This window comes from Callionymus lyra, chromosome 11 (assembly GCF_982586985.1).
Source record: "Callionymus lyra chromosome 11, fCalLyr1.hap1.1, whole genome shotgun sequence".
Lineage (NCBI taxonomy): Eukaryota > Metazoa > Chordata > Actinopteri > Syngnathiformes > Callionymidae > Callionymus > Callionymus lyra.
Window position 1 is genome coordinate 19,479,016 of NC_141828.1, and position 24,957 is coordinate 19,503,972.

The 24,957-nt window shown below is 37.9% G+C and overlaps 3 protein-coding genes across 3 annotated transcripts; 1 reads left to right on the plus strand and 2 right to left on the minus strand.

Annotated features, from left to right (window-relative positions):
• Window positions 1-4,758: 4,758 nt before the first annotated feature.
• Window positions 4,759-7,804, minus strand: LOC148069550 (alpha-2A adrenergic receptor-like). Its single transcript, XM_087802357.1, has one exon. The coding sequence runs from the start codon at window positions 7,623-7,625 to the stop codon at window positions 6,510-6,512; it is 1,116 nt and encodes a 371-aa protein (XP_087658483.1). The 5' UTR covers window positions 7,626-7,804; the 3' UTR covers window positions 4,759-6,509.
• A 1,253-nt stretch (window positions 7,805-9,057) lies between these two features.
• smndc1 (survival motor neuron domain containing 1) lies at window positions 9,058-14,291 on the plus strand. The gene is made up of 6 exons (XM_087802457.1): window positions 9,058-9,168; window positions 9,495-9,614; window positions 10,539-10,681; window positions 10,873-11,034; window positions 11,098-11,251; window positions 13,849-14,291. The coding sequence occupies exons 2-6, from the start codon at window positions 9,495-9,497 to the stop codon at window positions 13,984-13,986; spliced, it is 717 nt and encodes a 238-aa protein (XP_087658583.1). The 5' UTR covers window positions 9,058-9,168; the 3' UTR covers window positions 13,987-14,291.
• A 464-nt stretch (window positions 14,292-14,755) lies between these two features.
• On the minus strand, window positions 14,756-21,895 carry LOC148069552 (max-interacting protein 1-like). Its single transcript, XM_087802456.1, has 6 exons — window positions 21,495-21,895; window positions 20,396-20,498; window positions 20,219-20,248; window positions 19,600-19,714; window positions 16,437-16,608; window positions 14,756-16,362 (listed from the first exon to the last, which is right to left on the minus strand). The coding sequence occupies exons 1-6, from the start codon at window positions 21,706-21,708 to the stop codon at window positions 16,208-16,210; spliced, it is 789 nt and encodes a 262-aa protein (XP_087658582.1). The 5' UTR covers window positions 21,709-21,895; the 3' UTR covers window positions 14,756-16,207.
• Window positions 21,896-24,957: the final 3,062 nt, after the last annotated feature.

The following is a 24,957-nucleotide window of genomic DNA, read 5'->3' on the forward strand; positions in this document are numbered from 1 at the left end:
AAGCCGGATTTCTCTCAAAATAAACGAGCGAGAAGAAAGAGGCTCTTATGAATAATTGAACAGTCTAATTCTGTTGTCGCAGAAACGGAGCAAAATTAAACGTATAATTAAAATTGTGCTTGAACGTGAGGAAACTCTCCCCGGAGAACGAAACTCCATTTGTTGATACTTTTGTTATCTTTGGTAAACTCTGCATCATCCGTGTGCTGTCTGTGGTCATAATTCCCGATCGGCGTCCAACGTTCCCTGAAGGATTGTTAATTGAAGCCCCTTCAGAGGCGCTCGCCGGGTTTGATTGGATGAAAAAGCTACAGTTCTTTTTACATCATTATAATTCATGAGTTAGGAATTTCCCCGGAGATCACAGTGTTCTCTAATTGGTCAAACATTAAAAGGTTCTGGAGTCAGGAATTACATTAACTTTGGTTTTATAAGTTGAGCTTTGGCACATTTTAAAGTCTATAGAAACTTCGTCCAAACACGGTTATCAGACTTTCACCAGACACATCTTTGATGTGGGGAAAAGGGTCGTCAGTTCCTCAGATATATTTCGCCTTTGCTTAAGGGCGCATTGGCCTGTTATCTGTCATTTACCGCTTGCTATCTTGAATCATTTGAATTTTTTTTCAAGTTATGAAGTCTTTGTTGTTTATTTTACATATTTGTAAATCAAAAGTGTCAACTGGTCTTTTTAAGTCATGTTCTTTGATGGAAAGTAATAATATTTTTTATTTAAACCCCTTCCTTTCTACTTCAGTTTAAAAGGCAACCAATGTCATTTTCTCAAAGTCTTTCCCTCCAAGATGCAAGTCCCTCATCATGACCATGTTTTAAACTTATTACTTTATAAAGTTCTCCATCATCCAATCTCAGCGAACAAGAGGTTACGAGAGCGGAATCCATTATGACGTTATAAAGGCTTCACTCTTCCAGCCAGCTGTAATCATGCCCCGCTTTGTTTATACAACGAGTCCCTTAGAGGTGGAGACTTCCGGGATTGATGACACGCAGTGACCTACATTGATGGTTGTCCAATCACAGACGAGTGGGTGTGGTTATGGTAAACAAGATTTAATTTCCAGAAAAATGGTTTTTTCAGTGGGCGGGGCTTAAGATCATGTTCTAATGTAAATATTTAATTAAAAAGAGAGTTTTGTACAAACAGACACATACTGATGATACAATAGAGTCCAACATCTATTTAAGACACACTTAGTAAAACAGTAGATTGATGTTTTATATACTTCGTTGAGCCCATCACTTTTTTTTTTACTCATCATCCTAAAGTTTACTCGCTATTAGTTAAATATTGAACATGAGGTTCTTTGTTTGGTTGGTGTTTCTTCTTCTCTACCTACACTGTACCTCCTTATTTCAGGATTTCTCTTAATCTATTCTCAAATAGAGAGATAAATAAACCCTATTAATCTCTCTGAAGATCTCCTCCAGGAAATTGATTATATATAATACATCTGAATATACATATTTTTCTTGCTACTTTCTCGTCAACTTCTGAAAACGATCCTGCAATTCAATATAAATGTATATATAATTCCCACTTTATAGTAAAGTGACTTTTCTTACATTTAATTTTGCCATCATCTCAATTTTGTGTCAGGTTTTGGAAGCAAAAGTCTCTCCCTCAGTTCTATTTACAGCCTGTAATGGCTTTTAAAAAACATTTCCATATCTGGCAGCGTTGGGGACTCATTGTAAGTAAGTAAGTAATTCATATTTGTAGAGCGCTTTTCCAGACCAGGGTCACAAAGCGCTTAAACAATCAAAACAATATTCAATACAATTTATGCTTAAGACAACACTGGCTCTCATTTCAAACATCTTTGGGATCTACTTTTTGCATAGTTATTCCAGCAACTACTTCTAGTCCTGTTGACATGTCTTCATGTGAATTATTGTTACCAGGGGGCTCATCATGAGAGAGACTGTCCACTCAAAAACGTTTATTAACCAATATTTACTAGGGGGTTAGAAAATTATCGATACAGCAATATATCGCAACATTTCTTCCACTGTACTGTATTGATATGTTACAGCACTATGTCAGTTTTTACTTAAAAATTAAAAAGTTAAATATTTTGTTTTGCTTTAAATCACGTTTTATATTTTACCATAGTTGTTTATTGGTTTACGGTTCAATTAAGTCAAGTTATGTATTAATTCACAATAGACATGCAAGTATTCACAACGTACATTTTGTGTTGCAGTTAAACTGTCATTTTATAATTATCTCCTCCAAGATTCTGGATATGACTGAGGACAAGAGGATACATTTGATTCCAGCAGCTTTTAAAGCTGATGTGTGGACATAATTTGGTTTAAAACAAATGAAAGCAGTTCGTCAAAAGTCATGTGTTGTGTAAATGAGTGATGGTTTGACGAAGCTTCATGAAGCAGTGTCATCATTCCACTAGTCCACTAGATGGCGGTCTCTGCACTATTTTTTTTTGTTTTGAACAGTTTTAATGAAACATCACATCATTTTTAAACTGATGGCGCCACCTACTGACCTCTAAACAACATGATACTGTTTCACGAAGCTTCATCAGACCATCACTACTGTAAATTACTTTAAACTATACTACTAAAATATATCCTTTTTCCTACAGTATTGCAATATATCGTATTTTTTTTCTTCTGTATTATGATACGTATCGTAGTGGTAAGCTGATGAAGCTTCATGAAACAGTGTCATGTTGTTTGGAGGTCTGTAGGTGGCGCCATCAGTTTAATAATAATGTGATGTTTTATTAAAACAGTTGTTCAAAACAAACAAATAAAGTGCAAAGACCACCATCTAGTGGACTCTGAAAATAATGACTGCTTCATGAAGCTTCATAAAACCATCACTAAGGTATTGTAACGCCAGATTCTTGCCAATACACATCCCTAACATTTAAGGATGTATATTTGAACGTCTGTGTAAAAAGACTATAAATATCAAGGAGTCGAAACGAGAGTTAATCCGAGCCGCTGATGCAATGAGAGGCAAATGAGCGACAGGACGAAGCAAATTAAACAGGATCTTCCTTCTGCTCCCATTAAATCCAAGATAATTCAATTATCCTGCATGCACATCAACCCATGAGGGAGGAAGTATCATACAGCCCAGCGTGCAGCAGGCATTCTCCTCCATCCATAATGAGTGACCCGACGTTCAATTAAAATCACTCTATTCATCAGCAGCTATGATTTAGACTTATTAGTATGACCCAGAGGCCGCCGCCTGCCTCCGCCAGCTTGACTTGATAATCCCGGCATGTCTGGGGTGCAGCGAGCTCTCTTTGGTCTTTAATTGCTTCTAAGTCCACCGGCCTCTTCCCCATACATGATCTGCCACTTTAAAAAAAAAAAAAAGATCTGGTAGCTGGATGAAAAACACAGCGCGGGAGTGACTGGGGACTTGCCTGTGAGAGACAGCTGTGGGAACTTCTGCTGAAAGCTGCTTATAAAGTTTTATCAGCTGCTGTGTCAAAGGTGTAAATCGGCTTGAACGGTCCGTGGAGGAGGAAATAAATATTTGTCCCCGGAGACTTTCCTCGTAGACCGGAGGGAAGGATTTATACAGAGGCTGAGTCCACGCCGCGTGAATGATGAACAGTGGCGGATGAATTTGAAGAGGAACTGTCAATAGAACGATAAAACATTCAACCGCGATGAAGAAAGAAACTAAAATGCTGTTTTTTTAAATTGATATATTATATAAATTAAATAAGAAACAACTGGTTAACTTGGGTTTGTTGGCCAATATCTGCACAAATCTTTATATATATATATATATATATATATATATATATATATATATATATATATATATATTTATATATTAAAAAATACTGTTATATTAAAACTTTATGCCAGCCTTTATTTTGGTGCTGTGACAGATTAAATAACATGAATCAAATAAAAAGAGATGAATAGAATAAAATACAATAATTTAAAATAAAAAAAGAGACACAGGTAAAGTTTATAAGAACAATTAAGAAACATGTTTAATTTATATGTTGTCAGGTCTGGCTAACCCTCGTGTTATCTCAAGGTCAAGGTGACCCAGAGCCGAAAACTAGGTTGTTCATCTCGACCCAGAGATAACACAAGGGTTAACCAGACCTGACAACATAATGAGGATTTAAAATATAATTTAAACATGTTTCTTAATTGTTCTTATAAATGTTACCTGTGTCTCTTATTTTATTTTATTTTATTTTATTCATCTCTTTTTATTTGATTCATGTTATTTATTTTAAAATCTGTAACAGCACCACAATAAATGAGGGCAGTAAAGGTTTTCTGTTTCTCATTCTGATTATTTAGAATTACTTATGTTTCATTTGTTTATAACATTTAATAACATACATTTTTACACGGTTCTGAGTTGAGTTTTTATTTTATAAATATTGCTATTTATAAGGTCGGAAACAAGAATTACAAATTTAAAGTTATAATATTCTGTATTAAAATCACGAATATACACAAAATATTAGGAAACAATAATATTGAAATGGGTTCATATAAAAGGGAAAGTAAGGCGAGAGATGCAAAAGGCTTAAAATAAAATGTTTATTACATCATTTTTAAATGGTTAAAAATTGTCACAAAAGGTCTTTACTGCATTTTTATTTGATTAATTTTGCTATTAATAAGATGGGAACATAAATTAAAAATGTTGTTGACATATTCCATGTATTAAAACCAAAAAGATACACAAAATATTAGGATAAAACAATGTTCAGAGGGATTAATATGTCGAGAAAAGTGAAGCAACAGATGCAGGAGGCTTAAAAAAAACATTTTTACTGAGTTAAAATGATGGATCCAGCTTCTCATGTGATTAATTCAGGGTTTATCTTACCTTTAATAGTCATTTTTAATTATTTTATTCAAAGAGAAAACTAGGTTAAATCGTTGTATTATGGCAGAAAAAAACATGTGAATATGTGATTTGATTGTTATATAACAAAACTACTTCTGCAGCTACAAGTGCCTGGGTCAAAGGTCAAGTGTCTTCCTGTGTACTTCCAGCAAACCGATGCCTTGTGCGACTCATCCGCAATCATCTGTCACACAATACGTCAAACACTCATATTCTTTCTCATGTCACGCTGCCGTGGGAACTCAAAGTTAGTAATCCAGTAGGTCCGCAGTTCAACGTTGTGGTAAGTGATGATGTCGTATTTTAAGACCCTGGGATGGCGGTCGAACACAAACATGTGTACCGCAGGAGTCAGAGCAGCCGAGGAAGTCATGGGAATCATCCGCTTCCGAGCGAGAAACGGTTGGTGTGAATGTTTGCGTGGATAAAGCGGGTCAACATGCGAGGAAACGGGAAGAGAACGAGAGCAAACACAGCGCCGAGACCACCTCTCGTATCCCTTTATCACTTTATGATTTCCGTTTCACCGCAGGGTGGGATTCAATGATATCTTAATATGAGCGGCAATAATTCACGCTTCAATAATCCCACTAGTGTTTGTGCCAGCCGCTCCTCCAGAGGCTTTATTTCCATTCAATTATCTGCTCCTGGTTATTGTGTTTCAATACATAAAGAGGTTTTTTTAAAAGATATTGCTGCCTCAAGCACACATTTACCACAAATGAATGTCATCGTTCACATTACCGTGTTGTTTATTACCTTCATTTCAGATCGTGACAACGACACATGGATGCTGACGGTACAACGTTACTTCACCATTATGTAAAAAACAAAAAAACAATACAACAATAATTGAAGTTTAAAAAATACAAGCATGATATTTCTTTGAATACTAGCAAGTTAGGATCAATCCCAGCTTTTAGCACAACATTCAGCACATCAAGCACATTTACATTGAGGCTTTTATTTTGTAGCAGATGTAAAAACCAACGCTATTGTTGCAATCATTTATAAAAATGAGCAATTTTAAGACAAACTAGCAAAAATATGAAGCTAAAATGAGGATTTAACTGAAGAGTTCAATTTGAGATGCGTGACAATGGCCTGATTGAGGAGAGAAAACAGTTTTTTTTATGTTACAAATTCAGTTTTTAAACATTAAGGACCATAAATACAACTGTGAGGATTGAAATTGAAGGCTAGAATGTCAGAAGTGAAGTTTGGAAATATTGTCACGCTCATACTTGACATCTAATAAACACACTTTCACCATTAAGTTATTTTTAACATTATATGTCAGCATAAGAACTGAAAGTTGTTGAATTTATTGGTGATATTATTATTATTATTTTATTTTGATTTATTTTTTATTTTTCATGAAAAATTGCTGTATTTCTCTGGCTATTGGAAAAAAACAATTTCCCGAAGTACTTCCTGAGGGATCAATAAAGTTTTACCTTACCTTACCTTACCTTACGACTATATTTGGAACAAATTTTGGACTTCCAAGAACAGAAAAACCTCTTTATCTTGAAAACATTTACATGAGCTATCAATACGTATAATTCATCATTAAAGGTACACTGTAGGAAATCTAGTTTCGACGTGTGAAGATCTGCTAACGTCTCCTGTTGCTCCGGCAGAGGATCTTCTTGAAGGACCTCCTGAAGTCGTGGTTGAAGATGGTGTAGATGACGGGGTTGAGGGAGCTGTTGCAGTAGCTGAACCAGAAGAAGGTGGAGAACAGCACCTTGGGGACGCAGCAGGAGTCGCACAGGGCGGCCAGCGTGTACGTGAAGAAGAAGGGGAACCAGCAGAGGACGAACACCCCCATGACCACCGCCAGAACGAAGGTGAAGCGTCTCTCCCGGTACTGTCTCCCCCTCCTCCGGTTGATCCTCGCGGCCTCCAGCGTGGTCACCTGAGCCGCTTTGCTCCTCTCGGACGCCTTCCTCCTCTTCAGGGAGCAGATGGAGATCTCGTTGCCGTCCGAGGACGAGGCCTCTTCGTCTATGTGGTCCACCTCTCTGGCGTCTTCTCCCTTGGTCCCCCGGGGGTCCGAGGAACCGTTCTCTCCCGGAGGCGCTCTCGTGCTCCTCTTGGCGATCTGGTAGATCCGCACGTACACCATGATCATGATGGCGCACGGCGCGAAGAACGAGGCGATGCTGGAGAAGATGATGTACCAGCGCTTGTTGTTGATCTTGCAGTCCGGCGTGTCCTCCTCGCCGCCGTCGTCCTTCTGCATGGTGATCAGAGGAGGGAAGGAGATGAGGCACGCCAGGAGCCAGACCACCACGATGGTGCCCTTGATCCGACGGGGAGTCCTCTTCAGGTTGTACTTGATGGCCCGGGTCACCGACCAGTACCGGTCCAGGCTGATGGCGCACAGGTGGACGATGGAGGAGGTGCAGAAGAGCACGTCCAGCGCCAGGTGGATCTCGCACCAGACCTTCCCGAAGTACCAGTACCCCATCAGCTCCTTGGCCAGGGAGAAGGGCATGACCGAGGTGGCCACCAGGATGTCGGCGCTCGCCAGCGACACCAGGAACAGGTTCTGGGGGGCTCTCAGGGCCCGGCTGGTGGTGACCGCGATCACCACCATGACGTTGCCGAACACGGTGATCAGGATCAGGAGACACACCAGGATGGTGAGGGGCACGGAGATCTGCCAGGGGTACGGCTGACGTCCACTCTGGGTCTCGTTCCCGCCGATCAGTTTAAGACACTCCATCGGGACGAGCTGTGGACAAATAGTTTTTAGAAGCCGAAGATTTCTTCAACACATCGTATCGATGCGTCTACGACTCTAGGAGGAGACCTTTCCTCTTCTTCATGGAAAAGAGCGTCTGACCTTTGGGTGCAGAAGCATTTAAAAACATATCTTTGACTTCCTGCCGAGAACGCCACTGTAGAAGCAGATATTTCCAGCGGAGAGTTTGTCTGCGATAAGAGTGAAGCTGAAGATACGGATGATGCGGAGTGGGAGGGGAGAGGAGGAGCTCCGCCTCTATCTTTGGCAAATCTAATAATGATGTTTTTCATTCATCCCAGTAATATCTTGCTTACGGACACACAGATACTGAATAGTCAATCCTAGGAATACTTTGATTTAATATAGGAGAGATAAATAGAAATGTAAATCAACTTAAGGATTGAGGGTTAAAATGTTTTACGTCCAAAACAAAAGTATTTATGAAGCTGCGTCTTATATTTATATGGTAGGAAATATGTTTAATCGCAAACACAAACACAATTTTACATGTTTTATAAACTGGGTCATAATGATGAGGTGTCAACGTTAAAATTAATAATAATTGTATTATTATTATTATTATTATTATTATTATTATTCAAATAATAGCTTTGACTTATTTTATGTTTTAGAAAAAAGTGTGCAACTTATTTTTTCTTGAAGATATACAGGGATACAGACGTGAAATACAAATTATTAGTACTTCTGTTCCTTATTTTACACAAAATGATCTATTTTAAAATGAAAGCCCCAAACATTAAAGTGTAGTTTCTGTCTGATCCACTGTTGAAATATTATATCTGGAATTTTGTAAAAATCTTGTGAATGTTCTGTTGTGCACATTCATTTACAAAACATTCATTAAGGCTCTTGTCGTGTTAGTCTCTGGTTTTATCTTCTGCTCAATTGAACAAAAATCCATCAATACTTGATGAATGAAAACGGTCTCTGATCCACAGCTGTAAATCAGTTTGGTGGTCATGTGACACTCTCAGACTCTCATTGGGGCAATACATCTATACTAAAAACGTCTAAATAGTATACAAAATACTAGCATTGGTTATTACACAGTGACTAGATACTGATACATTTGTTTATTTTTTAAGTTTCATCAAGCACAAAACCAAAAAATGTCGAATTATTTCTCTAATTTTGAACTAGCTTTGAATGAAGCATGATGACATCATAGGCAAAAACCTACATAAAGTCAAATACACAAATGTAATGTAACGAAGTTTCAGTTTATGCACGTTTTTAATACAGTGTATCTTTGAACATAACTTCAGAAGTATATTATTGCCAATATGCAATTATAGAATTTGCCACAAGGGGGGCTGATGAGTTAATATTTTTTTTTCTCTCTGACGACATAATGTGAAGTATCGCGAGAGAGTAGATCTATCGACTTCCGGTTTGATATTGAGAGTGTATTGTTGTTCTATTCTTCCGCTTGTGTTGAATAATAATTGCATTAATATAAAAGTGTTTAGAGTATTCGCCACAGCTACCTATTTATACCAAGGTAAGGATATTCTAAAATGGAATTCTAAATCGAATGTGTTCGTTTCCTTTGTTTTCATGGCGTTCTTCAGCTAATAGCATTTAGCTTAGCCCTCGTACGTTTGGATACGTCGAGTGAAACAGGCCCGCGTTTTGTATATTGAGATAAATCAACTGAGAAACTCTTATATCCACGTCGTGTTCAATGTTGTGTCTTATTTGTGCTTTGAAACGATACGTTGCCGCTTGTTAAATTACCGCATTTTTCTGTTAATTCTAATAAACAGCGCGTAGTTGCTAACGGTGGCTAGCATGTTGTGAACCCTACTGTTTTGTTTCCCACAACAGATGTCTGACGACTTGTTGAAACAGCTGAACAGCTATAAAGCTCAGCTTCAGCAAGTAGAAGTGGCTTTGTCGACTGATCAGGAAAATGAAGACCTTCTAAAACTACAAAAGGACTTACAGGTGAGTACGAGGAACATGGGTTAAACACCATAGCCATTTAAAATTAAGTTTGAAAGACAGAAAATGAATCAATAAAATTCATTCATTGTGTTGGATCCAACACAATTGGTTGGTGGTTACAACAATGTGCATCTTTTAAAAATATTCTCAGTCTATTCTTTTCATTTTCTACATGATCTATCCCTTTAATGCACATGCTTATTCAACAAATCACATTAGGTTTATTAAAATCACGGAATTGTAAACATTTGTCGAAAAAGATGTCCAAAACAGGCATACTTGACAGGACAAACTCATAATAATAACCTCAATAACATCATTTTTATTAGGGTAGTTGATGCATTAATCCATACAAGACTTGCAGTAGACTGTGACACTCAATCTAATTAGTTTTATAATTTAAAACAAAGTGAACAGTTTTTGGCAATTAACAGTGGTGACAAGTAATATGAAGCACGATCAATAAAGCAACAGACACCTGTCTGGTTTCATGAATCACAGGGGAATTCTGAAACGGTGCTCGCCGTACTTTTAAAGAAGGGAAGAAAAACGGTTCACAATTTTCCACTGCAACACAACGGACAAAAGACCCTGTCAGTGCCGTCATTCAACTGTGAAGTTCACTTTTGGCAGTGGACGACAGAGTGTTCTGTTGTGCCAGTCCTAGATTTTTTGGGTTTCAGTCACAGGCGATCACAGATCGGCCTTTTGTTCTCCAAATGCATCAACAAAAATCGGCTTCGCAATTTGCCGTTAGTTTCATTTCCTTCACCTTGTGAAACAATACAAAAGTGTTACAATAATCATGACACTGTGAACACTTCCAAAATATTTAATGTCACCTCAAAGTCAGAAATAAATCAAATCTGTAAGTTGGCGTGCCTCGTAAACGGATGACCACCTATTTATTTAATTGTTTCACAGGAAGTTATTGATTTGACGAAAGACCTCATAGCCTCACAACCAAACGAAGGCGCATCCACGACCACAGCAGCAGACACAGCTCCAGTCAAACACGTATGGAAGGAGGGAGACAAGTGTTTGGCTGTATGGAGTCAGGATGGACAGTAAGTGTCGTGTTTTTTTGCCTTTGAAAATTACATGTAGCATTTAAAACAATTTTTTAACTTGACATACTGTATGTTATGACATAATTATGTTTTTTACATTTTTATTTGATCATGATTTTATATTGTGATGATATTGAGCTTGAGTCTCTGCTCATACTCACCTGCTTACAGACTTAATTCTTTGACAGGATCTATGAGGCTGAGATCGAGGAGGTGGATCGGGAGAACGGCACTGCTGCAGTGACCTTCACCGGCTACGGGAATGCTGAGATCATCCCCCTGCAGAACCTGAAATCTGTTGAAGACCGAAAAGTTTTGGACCTGGACGGATTCTTGAAGGCCAAGTCAAGGTAAAGACACTTTTGTAAAGTCTTGAATAGTTGATGTTAACTTGTGTGGATTGACTTGTGCAGGAAAGAACAGGTGGCAGAGCAGAGGGAGTATAAGAAGAAGAAGGCCCAGAAAAAGGTTGCAAGGATGAAAGAGTTGGAAACAGAGAGGGAGGTCCAGAAGTCCAAATGGCAACAGTTCAATAACAAGGCTTATTCAAAGAACAAGAAAGGACAGGTATGTTGATTTTATTTTTAATTGTTTATCATGTAAAAAAAAGAAAAGTGTGCGATCTCTAAGACATGTAAACCACTGCATCATTAAAGTGTCGGTGAAATTAAATTATTATTAAATAATTTTTGATCATTTATTGGGTAAAAATGTAAAAAAAATCCTCGTTCAAATATCATCTAGACCAGGGGTCGGGAACCTTTTTGACTCAGAGAGCCATGAAAGCAAAATATTTTGAAATTTATTTCAGTGAGAGCCATATAAATAATATTCAGATGTAAGAATCTGTGCTTGACACGAATTCAAGCCCTTTTCCTTTGTTCATCAAAATCAACAAAGAATTCAGACGGGTTCATCCCTTTCCATGCCTCCATTTCAATATGTCGATCATATTCAAATGAAGCACAAGACTAAAATTTCTCCATTTCTGTGATCATGAAAAAACAAAAACAAATGAAAACATGAATTCAAACTAACAGTTTATATTTGTTAATTTTAAACATGTCTGATATGAATCACACAAGTGGATTAATTAAATTTCAGATGAAGTTTAACGAGAATAAAACTGTTAAATAAATAAATAAATCAGTAACTTCACATCATCATCGCTTTGTCTGATCGTCTCTGACGTCATTAGAATGTGTGTCTCACCTGCACCTGTTTAATGTGTTTGGGTTTGAGCGTATTCTTATTACATTCGTGAGATAAAGGTCATTTACAAATAGTCATCATGTGATGGTGTATTAATACAAGTGTGTTTTAAGGACGCGATCACAAAAGGAAAACCAGCATTTGTTGCGCTTTCATTGGAACCTGCAGCTTAACTTTGATGGACCTGACGTCATGTTTCTGTGACTCTCGTAGAGAAGAACCTGAAGCGATCAAACGCGCATTATTTTGTTCGATATATTATTTAAAAAAAACAAGCTTATAATCCTATATCGTTTTTCTGAATTGCGTAAAATGACTGTCGCACGTTTTGCTCTTTTTATTCTCGATTCATATGATCTTTTCCGTGCGTTCAGTGGAAGAGGCGGGAGCTCTGATTGGCTGCTGTGCATGTCAATCAAATTTTCAACCAATCGGTGCAATAACCATTTGATTAATATGCACAGCAGCCAATCAGAGCTCTCTTTACTATTTTCTTATATCATATTTTATTAAATCACGCGATCTACTCGCAACAGCTTCGCGATCGACCCGACGTATTGCCCACCCCTGAAACAAGTGATAATATTTTATGTTTTATCTGAAAAGCCGAAATCTGCGAGCCAGATGCAATCATCAAAAGAGCCACACCTGGCTCGCGAGCCATAGGTTCCCGACCCCTGATCTAGACTCTTGTCAGGATACAGATACAGTATTTGCATCCCTGAAGTAAGATGGATTATCAAAATCTTTCATGCGTCATGTGTCTTATTAGTATCTACCAGTGTTCATATCCTTGTGTTATCCAGTGAAAAAATAAATTGCCAGTTTATCTGCTCCTGCTGGAGTTTTAAAAAACAAAATTGTTTGTTGAATACTGTTCAACTCCAACTATCGCTTCCTCTTTGCTGGGTTTGAAATTATCTTTATTAACGAATCACACATTGATTACATTGAATACATGTCAGATCCAGCAGTGTGAAGTCAGGGGAGTCGGCTGGACTCCATTGTGTATTCATTTTTAGAACATTTAAACTGTGATATTTCTAGTCGTTTCATGTTGAACAGTCCACGGCAACATAAGCAACATATTCTATGAGGCATTATTGTCAAACTCCTATTTTTCTCCTGGATAATATATATTTAACATCTCATCCTGAGCATTTGAATTTTGAGATTAAAGGAGCAGAAAGTCAACTATGCATGAGTTATTGAAGATTCATACACTCATGCAAAATGCTCTTATGTTCAAAGATGAAGAGGCGAACAAATGCTTGAGCTTAAATCCCTCATTTCCTCAAAGTGATGCGTGACTGAAGATCAACTGATCCCAAGACTAATGAAAAACTTCTGCTTTTCTGGATTAAGGAATAACTTACTTTTCTTATGAACTTGTTTATTTGTTCTCTGAATATTGAGTTATTTTCAATTAAACATTTAACATGAAACTATTAGTCGTGGGTTGTTTGTCCTGATGCAGAAACTTAATTTCCGTTCTGTTCAGTTCAACGACTGAAGTCAATCGTGTCTGTTAGTGAATTCCCTTGAAAGGAATTAATTGGATTTTAAAAGCCTTTGCACGTTATAAGATATGCAATACCCGGAGCCTCCTCTGTGTGGTGCAGGTGTTGTGAGGTCTGCTCTATAATGGACCTGAGCCTGGTTAACGTTCATCTGTCATTCATCTCCTAAATGGAGTCCACTCGTCCTCCCAGGACTTTTAATAATGGCTCTTAATCCTTCACTACAACTTTCTCATTCTTGTGTCCAACACAACAACCTGGTTTTCATCTCTTTATCCCCTAAACTGTTCGTACCCACTCTTTGCAAAGAGCTTTGTGTCTCTGTGGATCAGAAGGTGATTGACATCACTTTGACACCTGCACACTGAATGATGTGATAAATGATGTGTTAACTTCACACAAAAGTAATGACACACTTGTTCTTTTATCCAGGTCAAGAGAAGTATATTCGCGTCTCCCGAAAGCGTGAACGGAAAAGTAGGAGTGGGAACGTGCGGCATCGCAGACAAACCCATGACCCAATATAACGACACATCCAAGTACAACGTCAGACATTTAATGCCTCAGTGACTGTGTGTCTCCTGTATATAATGATGATGATGAATCCTTGTTTTATGTTTATACACCGCTCCAGTTTGTCACGTGGATCTCAAAGGAACAGAAAACGTGTGTTTGTGTGTCTAACGATATATTTTTCAAGTAGAACAAATATATTTCAACACCTTGGATGTTTTCGTCTCCGTCGCACACACATGTAGAGAATATACATACGCCGCGACAAGAAGAGCTTAAATTATAGTGATGGAAGCTGAACTAGCATTTTAATTTCTGTACATAAACCAGTAAAATAAACCATTTGTTTTGACTTTTATAAATCTGTGTTTTTTTTATGTTCATTCAACGCGAGTATATTGACGTGCAAGTCCTGAGGATCCAAACACTGAGTCCATGTTGGTGGTACATTTGTTTTATTAAGATTCCAGGAACAATAATCAGGAATAGTAACAAACATTAGCAGGGAACCAGCAGCATCTTTTCAGTATAAAGAGTCATCTCGGACGCCTGATTAACCAAAGAGAAGAACATTCAGGGTTTTTCTTTGACTTGACGTCCGTTCTGGACGACTTTTATTTTCATAGTGCATTTTTTTTTCTTCTTCTTCTTCTAAATGTACCCAAAATACCATTTGGGGATCTGACGAGGATCTTGTGCAAGAGTCTCTGTCGTGTTAAGACACAATTTGGTGGAGATCAACTCAGAGAAATGTCCAATTTGGTAGATAACAGGGCAGCAGTGCAAGTTGTGGGCAAAAACCTCAGAATAGTTTTTTTTTTAAAGATGAAAGTAAAATAATACCCGTGTTCATGCTACAGACATCTTTAAAAGGGTGGTCAATTCAGAATCGCATGATCATCAAGAGGGTTACATTCGACACACGTGTACCAGCGGTTCAATTACAATCATTTTTAAACGCTCCATTATAGTGAAGCGTGTTTGTGTTTTGGTCATGACCAGCATTTTGGGCTCTTTGTGGAGAAGAAACGTGTTTTGACCTGCATTAAAATACATTATGAACAAACGGAAGATGTTCAGTTGTTGATGCATTTTTATGGTTGGATAAGTAACTTTAATGGTGTAATTTACTAGCAAACCTTTACCTTTTCAAACATGTGTTTTCATTCTATAAAATATCAGTCAATGGATCAACTAATTAAATATATTTTGTATTCAAGACTTCATTTCTACGCTTGAATAAAATTGGCACTCATTTTTCTCTTTTATTTAATCTAAACTGTACCTGTTTTGTTTTAAACCCAATTTCACCTCATTTTAAGGCAATCATTTTGGTAATTTCTGGATGTTTGTTATACACAGAAATGTAACGTGGTGTCAGTTAGGTCTGGTAAAAGTTTACAAAGTATATCTTTCCAACCGATAAATTAGGATCTGCTACGTGATATTAAAAATGCAGGTCACCAAAAACGACCATCTTTCTCCTTCAGGGGCCCTTGCATGCGTGGTGGTGGATCACAGCTGAGTAGAAGATGCAAGTAGAAGTCAATGTGTTATTGCTTACAGCCTTGTGCTTGGACAAGTGTGTGGGAGCTTATCACTGTCTGGAATTGAAACAAAAAAAATTCTAAAGATTCATTCAAGCATGACCAAGATCTAGCTACGTTACAATTAAATAAAGCAAAAAAATAAATATTATTATATGCAAAATAAATTAGAAAAATCACGGGGACGGGAGTGAGGACGACACGTGGATTGATAGTCGTGCGTCTTAAAGCGAAGGATGTGTAATAAATATGGTTTTGGAATGCAGAGATTCTCGTGTACGTGAGAACGGTTGAAGCAAAAAACGGTTTTCACAAGGCAAATAGAGGAAACTACCAAATGGTGAGCTTGAAGCTGGTACTTCTGCTGGTATACTAGAGAGACGACTTGATTGACGGTTTTCGTGTGATTGTTGGGTTTTTCAAACTTCAGCTTTCGGACGAGAGTATTGCGTTTTTCGGTATGAGATGGTGGAATGAGTCGAGAGTTTAAGGCAGGAGGAGAGAGTTTTGGAAGGGAGGCTGGTTCGGTTCAGTCGGACCGGTTGAGGAGAAAACTGGACAAGTCATTTCTAATGGAAAAGAATATTTGGAAGGACGCTAATCTGGAGGTCAAGAAATTAAAAATTGGACGCAAAGAAAAAGACGAAAATAATCGAATGAGTTGCTGAAACTCTTGTCCGTCTGAACCGGGGAGACGTGGGATCGGGATCTGGATTGAACCGGCTGGTGCTTCAGGCGGAGAAGGCCAGTTTAAGGCTACAGGTGGAGTAGCCCTCGTCGCTGGCCGAGCTCTGTCGGCTGCTGTGGTCGTCCAGGTCGCTGGTGCTGACGCTGTCCAGCTCTCCATGGGAGAACTCGGTGCTTTCAACGTCCACTTCTATCTCCTCTGCAGCAGAAAGAAAGGAAACATGTCAGTCGACGCTCCTGAAGGGTTCCGACCCGTTAGCGTTCAGTTCTCACCTCTGTCGGACTCGGAGCGGTCGGAGTCGTCCCGGGAGCCCACGCTCTCCATCCGAACTCTCGCCCGCTTCCCGAGGGGCTGCAGCTGAGCCAGCTGCCGCTGCAGGTGTCGCTGCTCCCTTTCCAGAGTGTCCAGCTGGTGCTGACTCCTTCTGTCCACCTCTTCAAGTTTCTGACAAGAAAATAAAACACAGTTAGAAGAAAATAATACTAGTATCGCTAGTATTATTTCATAATATTCACTGATGTTTTTGTTTTAAATTCCAGTCATATGACCAAAAAAGAGATGGATAACTGGGCCACTTAAATAAATACATTCATGTGCTCATCGGGCCCCACCGCCATTGGGTGTGACCCATGTATAGTGTAGAAATCTAGAAATATTGCAATAAATATATTTATTAATTTGTTCTCTTCCGCTTTCAAGAGGTTGAGGATGTTTAGTGTTTCCACCAACTGCTCTGTCTCAGAAAAATACCCATTTTAAGGGAGTTTTCTCTGACAAAATGGGCCAACAGGACTTGATCCAGAACGTTTCTTGGTATGCTTCCTTTGGGGTCCAGAAGTGGGGCCAATAGAGGTATTTCTACCTGTGTCGATCACATTGAGGGCGCTGATTGGACGTGTGTGGGCGAAGGAAAACCAAAGTGGGATTGTGACAGTTGTCATTGTTGTTGTTAGCAAGATCAGCAAAGGATTACTAAGAAGAGAAGGGGGTCAGCACTAGCCATGGGTATCGATCAATTTTTCGATTCTGGTACTGATCTCAATAACTTCAATTTGACACCACATTCCTTAAAGACACTTTTTTTCTACGATAAACGATTAAAAAGGAAATGACATTACAAATAGTACAAATCCTAAGACACAATTTTCAACTCCAGATTTAGTACAGAAATAAATAAAAGTAATTCATTTTGAGAGCAAAACAACACTTCCTAACAAGTGACAAATGAATCTGATGTTCACTGTCTCTTTATATTAGTAGTTTTGCTTCAGAAAAATCCACAAATTATGAAGTTTTAACCACGTGTGGTTACTTAAACTTGACACTGAAAGACGAAGGATACGATACTGAGTACTATAGAAGCATTTCGGTCGGTGCCACGAAATAATTTATTTTCAAATAAAAGCCAATACCAGAAAATAGAGTGCGACTAGAAATCAACCGTGACTGCTCAAATTCAATCTGTCATTCAAGAACCCCCATAATGCACTGCAACAGCTCAAGACTACAACGCTACAGGTTCAATAGATGTGTCTGAGTTCGACTTGGACTGTGATATTTTTGTTAGAAGTCGAGCTTGTGATGAAGCTCTGGCTCATCCAAACATTCATTAAATACTGTCAACTTTACTTTATTACTCTGCTGCGACCTTCAAACACAGTCGACTGCTTCCCCAAATACAAATCTTCCCCCCAATAATGAAATTCAAAATGAGAGAAATTCATCATGGAGTTCAGCCGCCGTCACGAGCAGCCAGAGAACGGCTGCAAGTCACAGAAGATCCTCCTTTATGTTCGGCTGCACCACAACAACCTCCAAAAATAAATCACGTTTCCGGGACTTCAAACGGCTCCGGAGTCAGCTGTCGACATCACGGGCGCTTTATCTTCTGTGACCCCCCGCCGTGCTCAGACTCCCACAGACGCGATTTCAAATCTCGACCGCTTTCATGTACAGAAAGAGCCGGTTCAGTCAGCTGGACGTTCACGTGGGTGTTGAAGAGAACGGAGGCGACAAAGAGAGATTTGTGAGGTCCAGTTATGGGTTTCAACCCTGCAGCACAGGCAGCTCTTAGACATGGTTTGAGGGATCGTTTTGCTAGTGGTGGGACTATGAGGCTTCATGAAACAGCTGTGAAGTATCATGATACAGTGTCTGCATTTTGAAAGGCCACTAGATGGCTCTCTACTTTAGAAAATGAAGACAGGTTTTGTTGCACTAGTAGATCAGAGCCAAAGATTATAAAGCAGAGAGTGACATCTAGTGGTCTTTCAAAATAAAGAAGCATCAGTTTCTGTTAAGAGGGCAATTGAATTATTATTGGAAAAAACTAGTCAAAATTGTCAGTAAGATAATAAACCGTATGCGGTTGATCAGTGATCAGTTAAAGATGAATTGGCCTTTTTTCTTTTAAACACAATCCAAGTTTTTGATCTCTAGCATTTTTTTTAATGATGTTTTAATGTGTTTTAAAAGTATCTTGTACAGGAACCTTGCGTGTCTATAAAGGTGCCTTTAGATACAATGCAATTATTATAATGACATATTTGCCAAACATACACACACATAACACAACTTGGTAAATATTGGATCAAGAACATGTGAAGTTGTAAAACTACTCGACTAGCAAGTAATGAAACGGCTCAACAAATGTGACAAACTGGTCACTGGAAAAACTTCTAAGAAGAGATTAGCATTGTAGCTTAGCCTTGTGTTTTTAGCACTTAAGGACCCTTTTTTGACTACCTATGTTCATAAACAAATGACAAACACAATGATTTGTTTATCCAACGAGTCCCTTAAAGGTGATTGATAACGCACTGTGACAAACCTTGATCTTTGATTATCTTTTAAAAAAAAATAAGATTTCATCTCCAGAAAAACAGTGTTGTCCGTAAGCGGGGCTTAAGATAATTTTCTAATGTAAATATTTCAATAATAAAGAGAGTTTTGTACAAACAGACACGTACTGATGAGTACAATAGAGGTCCAAGATATATTTAAGACACACTTGTTGCCCTTTAACTTATAAATGTCTTAAGTTCTCATTTTGAAGGGTTGTCACTTCAAAATGGTGGACCAAATTGAACTAAACATTTTGTTTTTTAATTCAAAATTCTGCTCTCAGTGTAGTTCTCATATTGCTGGCTGTATATTTTCTTCAGTGGTTTGAATTGAGGCTTCACTTTCATTTACTAAAATGTTGTGAGCCTAACAACACGTCGGTTTTAGTCATTTCTGTATATTTTCCTGAATCTTGAGTCAATAATTTTTGTGAAAAAAAGCTGTGTTGTCGTTTTGACTGAGCAATTATAACATAACTGACCGTTTTCCTTTTTATTTTTGCCTGACTTGCTGACTTTTCCCATCGACCGCACGCATGACTGCTCGGGTGATAACAGTGTTTTTCCGACTGCAGGCTCGAGATAACCACACCTTAATATGTGATTTGGCCTTGTTGAGGAGTCCCAGTGTGGTGTGGCGACTGCAGTCTGGTCCCAGCGGGATGAGGGACTTCAACCTTTCCAAACACAGGCGGAGATGAGCTCGTCTGTGGGAGGAGACATGAGGTCATTTCAAACGGTGTTGCGAAATCTGCTGATGGAGAAGAAGTTCACAGGGATTTTTTTTTTTTTTTTCACAGAAATCTGTGTAGCAATATTAAAATGGCGGCAGCGATGTGTTCACGCGCTCAGAATAAATGCCTCGACAACATTGAGAGGAAAGATGTAGGTCAGGTTATGATGTCATTTCTCATGTCTCTGCAGCAGCCTCCATTTTGTTGGATAAATGCTACATCTTGCACTTTTAGTTTGACTACAGAATCATACATCATGATGGGAAGATGCTGTTTGGATTCATCTCAGGAAGGAGCCTTGTTTCCTAGACGTTCCCATCTGCTGACTGGGGAAATGACTGCATATCCTCCAGGAGCTGCATCACTATATCCTCTATGATATATCCGCCTCCACATATGAGACACTTGATCTTGCCTCAGTAGTTAATATTCTACGCTCAACGTACAACCTTTTAAAAAACATCATAAGCCACTTACCGGTTCTTCTCCAATTCATTATGTGCTGACCTGTAAAATAAAATAAATCCAATTACATATAATAATAACAATGCATTACATACATGAATATGATCATGTTAAAATAAAGATGTAAAAATAGATTTCTCTTTTTTTTTTTTAAAGGAAATCAACTTTTTAATTCAAGTTTAGACCAACCTATTGTGGAAGTTTTCCAATTTCCTGCTTTTAAATTTCCGTTGTTTCAGTTGATGCATCGTCTGTGTGGCGGGTAATGATGACGCGTATCCATGCTCGCATTCTGCAGGAACCAAAACAAAAATTATGTCCACGCAAAAACAAACGTTGCAGTTAGATTTTTGTACAAATAAATGGCCCCATTTATTCTTGAGTAATAACCAGTTTCAGAAACGAACAATATGAATTAAAATATTCGAGAAAACTGTATCTTAGTTAATGTGTCTCACAAACGTAAATCATATATATTTAGAATTTAAATAACTATGTTTCGAAAGTGTAAAAAACTCTGACCACTAAGCCCTGCTATTATTTTTAAAAAACAATTTAAGGTTCGTGAATTATTTAGTACATCGTGATGGTCGCCGTCGCCTCTGTTAGTTTTTCCAAGAAAGCCTACATCTCCCATAATTCTTTTCTCCCGGTAACATACTACGTCATCGGCAGTTCCCTTTTCCGATTGGCTGTCTGCGTTGACCCTCGCGTTGCTCACCAATCAGAACTCAGCGATTTGTTCCATGTGGAAACCATGTGAACAACACATACAAGGAAACCCAGCTGCTCCATTCAACGAAAAAAAATACATGTATTTTATATTTTTCTAACAAAATAAACAGAATAATAGTAGTAGTTAGCAGGTGATATATGTATATTTTTATTATACGTGACTAACGGGATTAAAACTTGATATAAGATGGTTTTAACAATGATTTTAGCCATTTTGGTTTATTCTACAGACACTATAATAAATACTATTGTATTTAAATCTGTATAATAGCGTTAAATAAAGTGATAACTGCATTTTATGCAGGTCACTGCTGCAGGCTATTGTTGCAACTGTTTTCAAGTGCATTTTTTTATTTTGTGTTTATTTTTGCATCTATTATTAAATGGATTTCCTCTCAGTACGTTTCCACGAGCAGGTGAAGTGGAACATGACCGGCTGCGGCGCGTCTTTTGTCGCCTCTATTGTTGTCTGCTCGGCGCATTACGTGGGTATAACCCTCCTCCTCCTCCTCCCCCTCCAAAATAAAATGTCAAATAAAAATAAAAGACTTACTTCCGCTGCTCTTCTCCACATTCTCGATGTAATTCGCCGCATCCAGGAGCACCTGGACGTTCTTCATAAAAGTGTCGATGTGATCCATGGCGGAACACTTGGAGTATAAAAGGGAATAGTGTTCCAAGTCCTGCTGGTCCAGCGACAAGTCGGACTCCGACAGGACTTCTTCCTCCGGCTTCAGATCCACGCACTGCTGCACGTATTTCACCATTTTTTATATATTTTTTGGAAGGTTTTTGTGATCTTTTTAGAAATAAAAAAAAAGACTGTCGTCCTGTCCTGTGCGGATGACTGGCTGGATGGAAGTGCGGTCCTCAGCTACAGCCACTTGCCCTACTTGGTAGATAATCCCTCCCCCTAACGCATGCACATTACAGCCATTGTCACAGACCATAATAAAGCTTTTATTTTAGCAGCGATACCGCACAAGAGTGACGGATACTAGAGTCTGATGTCTGATGCTTACATTCCCCCAAAAATAACATAGCAAGTGTGTCACCGCCGGGGTTTGAAATAAAATAAAAGGCATGTTGGGGAGTATTTAGGTCATGTACTTTAAAAGTCATCAGCTCAACACTAACCACTGCAGCTCATATCAAGGTTATTGGAGCAACGTTGCACAACAGTGTTGATGATACACAAACATCCGCACATATTCATTTAACAATGAGTTTTTTTTTATTTTTATCATGACCCAGCTGTCGTTTTTTTCTCTCCATCATCTCATCATGGTCCATCTGCACTGCATTTGAAACGTAATGTTTTATTTTATTTATTTAGTAGATTTATTTGATTTAATTGAATTTAATCTTTACTAAAATAAATATACAAATGGCTGTTACTTACTAGTAGTGAATTGTGTAGTAAATACTGTATCATGATACAGTGTCTTCATTCTTAAAAAGGCCAAAAAATGGTACTTTCTTCTTTATAATCTTTGGTCGTTATCCACTAATTTAATGAAACCTGCCATATTTGTCTACATTTAAAGTGCCATCTAGTGGCCATACAAATAAAAGTACTGTATCATGATACAGTAGCTTCCCTACACAGCTGTTTCATTACAATACAATGTCCTCATTATGCAGCTTTATCATGATATAGTGTATTCACTTCACATATGTATCACTGAACAATGTCTTTACTACACAGCTGTATCATGATGCACCAGCTTCACTACCCAGCTGTATCATGTCTTGACTATGTAGCTGTATCATGATACACTAGCTTTACTTACACAGTTATATCATGATAAAGTGTCTTCACTTCAAATGAGTATCATTTTACAGTGTCTTCCCTACACAGCTTTAACATATGACAGTAGCTTTACTACACAGCTGTAGCATGATCCACTAGCTTTACTACACAGCTGTATCATGATACACCAGCTTCACTTCACAGCTTTATCATGATACACCAGCTTTGCTTCACAGCTTTATCATGATACACCAGCTTCGCTACACAGCTGTATCATGTATTGACTATGTAGCTGTATCATGTCACACTGGCTTCACTACACAGCTGTATCATGATACAGTGTCTTCACTGCACATTGTCCTTTTAAATAAACTGAACTGAACTGAACTACACAGCTGTACCATGAAACAGTAGCTTTACTACACAGCTGTATCATGATACAGTGTCTTTCACTACACACTGTATCACAATGTATGATCACACTGTATCATGATACAGTGTGATCCCTACACAGCTGTACCATGATACAGTATCATTACTACACAGCTGTATCATGATAAAGCGTCTTCAGTACACAGCTGTATCATGATACACCAGCTTCACTACACAGCTGTACCATGATAAAGTGTCTTCAGTACACATCTGTATCATGATACACGAGCTTCACTACACAGTTTCATAATGTATTGACTATGTAGCTGTATCATGACCCACTAGCTTCACTACACAGTTGTACCATGATGCAGTAGCTTTACTACACAGCTGTATTATGATTGTCTTCACTACACAGCTGTATCATGATACACTAGCTTTACAACACAGCTGTATTATGATTGTCTTCACTACACAGCTGTATCATTATACAGCTTCATAATGTATTTACTATGTAGCTGTATCATGACCCACTAGCTTCACTACATAGCTGTACCATGATACAGTAGCTTTACTACACAGCTGTAGCATGATAAAGTGTCTTCAGAACACAGCTGTATCATGATACACTAGCTTTACTACACAGCTGTATTATGATTAAGTGTCTTCACTACACAGTTGTATCATGATACACCAGCTTCCCTACACAGCTGTACCATGATACAGTAGCTTCACTACACAGCTGTATCATTAGGCCTCATCCATCCATTACTACCGACTAGCTAGGGAAAATGTGTCATACTCAAGGCCCGGGGGCGAAATCCTGTCTGTTGACTCATTTTATGTGACCTGTGAGCTTCAAAATAAAACACTGGCTCAAAATTAAAATCAAAACTGATTACATCTTTCAAGGATCGTGACAAAAACAGACTCAAGTTTTTATTTTGACAGCAAAGATAACAAATGTCAAGATTAATTTTGACAGAATTTAAAGAAATAATATGTAGTGAACCACAAAGATGGTGAACTTATTAAAACAATTTATAGTAAAAATAATCTTAAGGTAAAGTCCAATGGCTAGTTAGTGACTCAGCAACAAATACATTTTTTGTTTGGACTGGGTGACAGATTTTTGGGGAACATTTTGGTCCCTCTTGTGATAGACTTTGACGCTCCCTGAGCTAAGCTAGCAAGTATAGCATATATTCTAAACTTTTCCTTACTTGTTTTACTGTTGGTAAGTTAAGCTTAACAAGTGCAATCTTATTGAACCACCAAAATAGTAAATACATATGTTACATTACGAGATCTTGCCCTCTTAAGACCTCGGCTCCCGCAATGAGTTTGAGTTTTATCAACCGCCCCCTGTGATGAACCTCCAAGAAACACAGAAATACAAAGCTAAGATTTATACTTCCTTTTTGAAAAAAAGAAAAAAATTATTTTGTTCACACACCAATATCTGAGACATTTCAAATTATAAAAATTATAATACAGGTGGAGTGTTTTTCCTGAGCTCACTGTGAAGAATATACATTGATGTTTAATTTGATATTTAAGTTAATTTTTTATTACTCCACATTGTCTGAAAACAACTATATATAAGGGAAAATAAATAAAATATATTTATTGGAAATCACACAATATATTCATTTGTTTTATATATTAAGTAGACTATGTTATAAAATATAATAATAAACGATTACATTTATTATAAATATATAAAACTATATTTGTAGTATCCCCATTCATTAAAATATGAAACCCTTTACAAATGGAAATAATAATAGTAATAATTCCTTTGAAAAAAATGTTTTTTTAAGGATATTTTCAAAACTGAAACATTACATTTTTTTTTTTTACTTTTATTTTAGAATAAGAATTTAAATCA

Coding starts and splice junctions, on each gene's coding strand:
- LOC148069550 (XM_087802357.1), bottom strand. CDS start 7,625: ATGGAGTGTCTTAAACTGATCGGCGGGAACGAGACCCAGAGTGGACGT.
- LOC148069552 (XM_087802456.1), bottom strand. CDS start 21,708: ATGGTGAAATACGTGCAGCAGTGCGTGGATCTGAAGCCGGAGGAAGAA. Junction 20,249..20,395: donor TTGGAAAACTTCCACAATAG/GTTGGTCTAAAC, acceptor TTTATTTTACAG/GTCAGCACATAATGAATTGG. Junction 19,715..20,218: donor AATGAATTGGAGAAGAACCG/GTAAGTGGCTTA, acceptor CTCCTCCCACAG/ACGAGCTCATCTCCGCCTGT.
- smndc1 (XM_087802457.1), top strand. CDS start 9,495: ATGTCTGACGACTTGTTGAAACAGCTGAACAGCTATAAAGCTCAGCTT. Junction 9,615..10,538: donor AACTACAAAAGGACTTACAG/GTGAGTACGAGG, acceptor ATTGTTTCACAG/GAAGTTATTGATTTGACGAA. Junction 11,035..11,097: donor TTCTTGAAGGCCAAGTCAAG/GTAAAGACACTT, acceptor TGACTTGTGCAG/GAAAGAACAGGTGGCAGAGC.